The 4,105-nt window shown below is 42.6% G+C and overlaps 1 protein-coding gene across 1 annotated transcript in view; it reads left to right on the forward strand.

Annotated features, from left to right (window-relative positions):
* The first annotated feature begins 2,743 nt into the window (after window positions 1–2,743).
* Window positions 2,744–4,105, forward strand: part of LOC103369174 (PH and SEC7 domain-containing protein 1) — a 30,788-nt gene continuing 29,426 nt past the window's right edge. The window contains exon 1 of the mRNA XM_008297823.1: window positions 2,744–3,210. Coding sequence (XP_008296045.1) covers window positions 3,128–3,210 — 83 coding nt within the window. The 5' untranslated portion in view covers window positions 2,744–3,127. The remainder of the gene's footprint in view (window positions 3,211–4,105) is intronic.

Below are 4,105 nucleotides of genomic sequence, written 5' to 3' on the forward strand. Positions count from 1 at the left end.
TGTAGCAAATGGCTTGCTGTAGCACAGGTTTAGCTGTAGCTAAGGGTTAGCTTCACCACAGAACTAACTGTCGCTTATTGTTAGCTTATGCATAGAGTTAACTCTACCTTATGGTGAGCTGGGGCACAGGTTTTGCAGCAGCTAATAGTTAACTGTAGCATAGGACTAGCTGTAGTTGTTGGGGTGACAGGAGCACAGGGCTTGCTGTGGCTAATGGTTAGCTGTTGTAATAGTTAGCTGTAGCACAGGTTTAGCTGTAGCTAATTGTTATCTTGAGCCCATGTTTATCTGTAGCTAATGGTTAGCTGTAGCACAGAGTTAGTTGTAATTAATGGTTAGCTGTAGCCCAGGATTAGCTGCAGTTAGTGCTTAGCTGTAGCACAGGACTAGTTGTAGCTCACGGTCAGTTGTCACACAGAGCTAACTGTTGCTAATAGGTAGCTTGGGCAAAGGTTTTTTAATAACTTTAGCCACAGATTGGCTGGCAGGTTGAGCTAATGTTATTGTTCAACTGCTGTAAAAGCTGTAGTTATCAGTCATTTGTAAATGATGGTTAGCTGGAGGTAATGGTTAGCTGTAACTGATAATGAGCTGTAGTTAATGTTTACTTTTAGCAAATGGTTAGCTGTTGCACAGACTTTACTGTTGCACACGGTTAGCTGCTGTTATTGGTTAGCTGTCACTGATGGTTAGCCAGAGTTAATGTTTTTTGTAACAAATTAGTTGCAGTTCACATTTAGCTGTAGCATAGGGTTTGCTGTAGTTACTGGTCATTTGTAAACGATGGTTAGCTGAAAGTAACGGTTAGCTGGAGGTAATGGGTAGCTGGAGGTAATAGTTAGCTGTAAATGATAGTTAGCTGGAGGTAGTTGTTAGCTGTAGCTGATGGCTAGCTCTAACTGATGGTTAGCTGTAGCTGATGGTTAGCTGTAGCACAGGGTTTGCTGTATGGTCAGATGAAACCTGTCTGCTCCCTGCAGTGTAATTTGAAGGGTTTTGAATGATTTTTCTGTTTTCAGGTCATTACCAAGAATCTCCAAATTCTTGTCTTTTCCAGGGACTACCAGAACGTTTTCCTGTTTTCTTATTCATGCTCGTGTGGTTTTAAAAGTCTCTCCCTCAGCACACGAGTCCACATTCAAACATGTAAGGAATGAAATGAAAACAGCCAGACTGCTGCTGGGAGGCTTCTGGGCTTCGGTCTGGAGGAGTTCACTCTTTTCCTTCTTGGCATCCGTCCCTCGGCTGGGTGTGGACACACATCTCAAATTCAAACACATTCAAACTTTATTGTTTCCAGCAGAAAACGAATCGAGTCGCAGCAACACAACTTGGAAATGAGAAACAGGATCACACCCAAAGAGCAGCTGCTTCTTCTTCCTCCTCTTCATCTCCTTTTTATTCTTCTTCTTCTTCTCCTCATTCACTTTAATGAGACTCCTCCCAGCACCAACACACACACACACACATGGTTTATCAGCCTATGGAGGGAAATTCCAGATGGATTCATCCAGGCAGCGTTTCAGAGACGGGCCGCAGAGAAAGACCTCCCACTTCAGTCAGAAAAGCCGAGGCATTCCTTCGTCGCAGACTCTGAAATCTTTTCAATAGAGCCTCCTCCTCCTCCTCCTCCTCCTCCTCCTCTGTCATTCATGTGGATCTTTTCCATCTGTTGTCTGGCTGCCGCGACCTCCGACCTCTGACCTGCTTTCGCTCAGTCGGTGGTGATGCTGCTGCTGGTTCTGCAATCGAAGCATGTGGGCTTCCTATAGCGTCTGAACAATGTCACACCGCTGCTTCTTTTATTAATATCATCAGAATAGGTTTTATTTTGCAGCATTTGAACGTTTGTTTATGTGTTGCTGCAGCTGTGCGTTGAGTTAGTGTTTGGTTAAATAGTTTAGTGTTTGCTTTTTTTAGATTTTGTCGTGTTTCAATTTGCATTTCTTTGTATTGTGGCCACAACAAAGCCTCTTACCCGCTCTTAAACACAGTTCAGACAAAAGCTAAACAGCTGGACGGTGCAGTGATTAAAATACCTTCACTACTACTTATATTATTGAATCGTCATTCATTTATTGCACATTTACGAGCAAAAGATCCAGTTAAATGTGGAAGAAACAAGAATTTTAGAGAAAAATGAAGGCAAAAGCAGGATAAATGTGTTTTTAAAGCCTGAGAGTCTGTTACTGAATGAGGAAATGTTAAATTGAAGTCACATTTTGGATGTTAGATTTAATAACATGAATCCTAATTCATTTATTGCACATTTACCAGCAAAAGATCCAGTTAAACGTGGAAGAAACAAGAACTTTAGTGACAAATATGCAGCGTCAAAGCCACAGTCTGTTGATGAATGAGCTAACTTTATTTTGCATTTAAAAATCTAGTGTTTTAGTTTAAGAGTTTAATTAATTTGAGAACATTTTCCAGCACGTTTTGTAAGAAAAATGGTGTAGAATCCGTTTAAAAGAATGTAAAAATGAAAGATTTAAAGACAAAGACTTTAAGTTTATTTGATTGTGGTGTAGAAGTCGTCTCAGGATTAGTGGGAGCCGCCGTCTGTTGTCGTGTTTATAGGAGAAGGAGTGAAGAGAGGCAGATATAAACTTCCAGGAAGGTCGATGGAGTGAAAGGAAGGTAAGAAGAGACAAAGAGAGGAAGGAGGAGGAGGAGGCGGAGGAGGGGTCAAACAGGGGAGGAAACACATACCTCCTTCCCCTCAGTGGAGGAAAATAAGCCAGCTGATGGACGGGAGGGGAGGGAGGAGAAGATCCGACGCAGAGGAGAAAGTTGTGGGTGAAGTTGTCGGGAGAAAAAGCCGGTGGTGAGGTTTTCAAAAGTGTAGACGAGAGAAGAAGAAGCAGCAGCGAAGAGGAAGAGGAGGAAGCCAGACGGAGGGGATTATAGAGGAGGAGACGCTGCTGCTGCTGCCGCCGCTGGAGGAGGATTTACTCTGAATGAAACACAAAGGCCGGCCGAGAACTTAGAGATGATGTCGTTCGGCTGTGATGTCATCGTGGTGTCGCTCCCCGCCTCGCGACTCGGAGGCGTCGGTGTGGTCTGATTGGCGGCTGCTCTCGGCCGCTGACATCCCGGGCGCGTGGTGCGAGAGTGGGGCGGGATCATGGCGAGCTACCTGCTGTGCTGGGGGGGCGGGGCTCTGGAGGACAGGTACCTGTACGCCCCGCCTTACCCGGCCGTGTACAGGTGAGTGCGATTGGGGTTGGAGTCAGTTCTCTCAAGGCGTTTAACATTTGAAAAATCAGTAAAATTACACAGTTTTTTGAAGCCAGAAACTGTAAAAACTGAAAAAATTCTACAATTCTCAACTTTCCTACTGCGCTTGAATGCATCATGCGTTAAACACGGTTTCATGTGGAAAAATCTGAGCGTAAAGTTGTGGTAGTACATCACAATCACTTTATTCTGTGTGTCTTTTTTCAAAGTAATATCAATAATAATCAAAAACAAACTGTTTATGCTGATTAGATTCTGTAAAAGATAAAAAATAAGCACTTCCTGGCACAGATAATACACCACTAGTGACCAAAAGTCATAGAATAAAAATTTGTCTCATAAAAAAGTCACCAAAATTTACCAGTGTGCTCTAAACACATTAGAACAACAACGAAACGTCAGTACTTCTGAGCATAAATGACAAACCATAATTAAACTCAGCTGTGACCAACATTTAGTTTGAGTTTAGAGTTTTCAGTTGAAGTGCAGGAGAGGAAACGACAAAATAAACTGTGAGACAAATCCAACGTACAGGATCGATTACATGAACGCAGCACGACTCAGGATGCAAGTAGTTGGAGGATTCAGTCAGCTCGGTGAAACATCTAGATTTAAATATCTATAGTGTGTAGACGCAGGGTTTTATTTTCCAGGATTGGTAACGGCTGTGGGCACTTGGAAAAATGCTGTAACTGTTGATTCCAGTTTTTTATTTTAACCAAAGTCCTGCACCTCTATGGAAACAGAACAACCCAGACTAGAAGTCAAACGTGTCTCCTGTGTGATTTGACAACGTTATCGTCATAAAAACAGAAAAAACGAGTGTGAAAGATTCTTAATTTTACGAAATTTCAATATTTTTCCC

Source organism: Stegastes partitus, unplaced genomic scaffold, assembly GCF_000690725.1.
Source record: "Stegastes partitus isolate 25-593 unplaced genomic scaffold, Stegastes_partitus-1.0.2 Scaffold1251, whole genome shotgun sequence".
NCBI classification, from domain to species: domain Eukaryota; kingdom Metazoa; phylum Chordata; class Actinopteri; family Pomacentridae; genus Stegastes; species Stegastes partitus.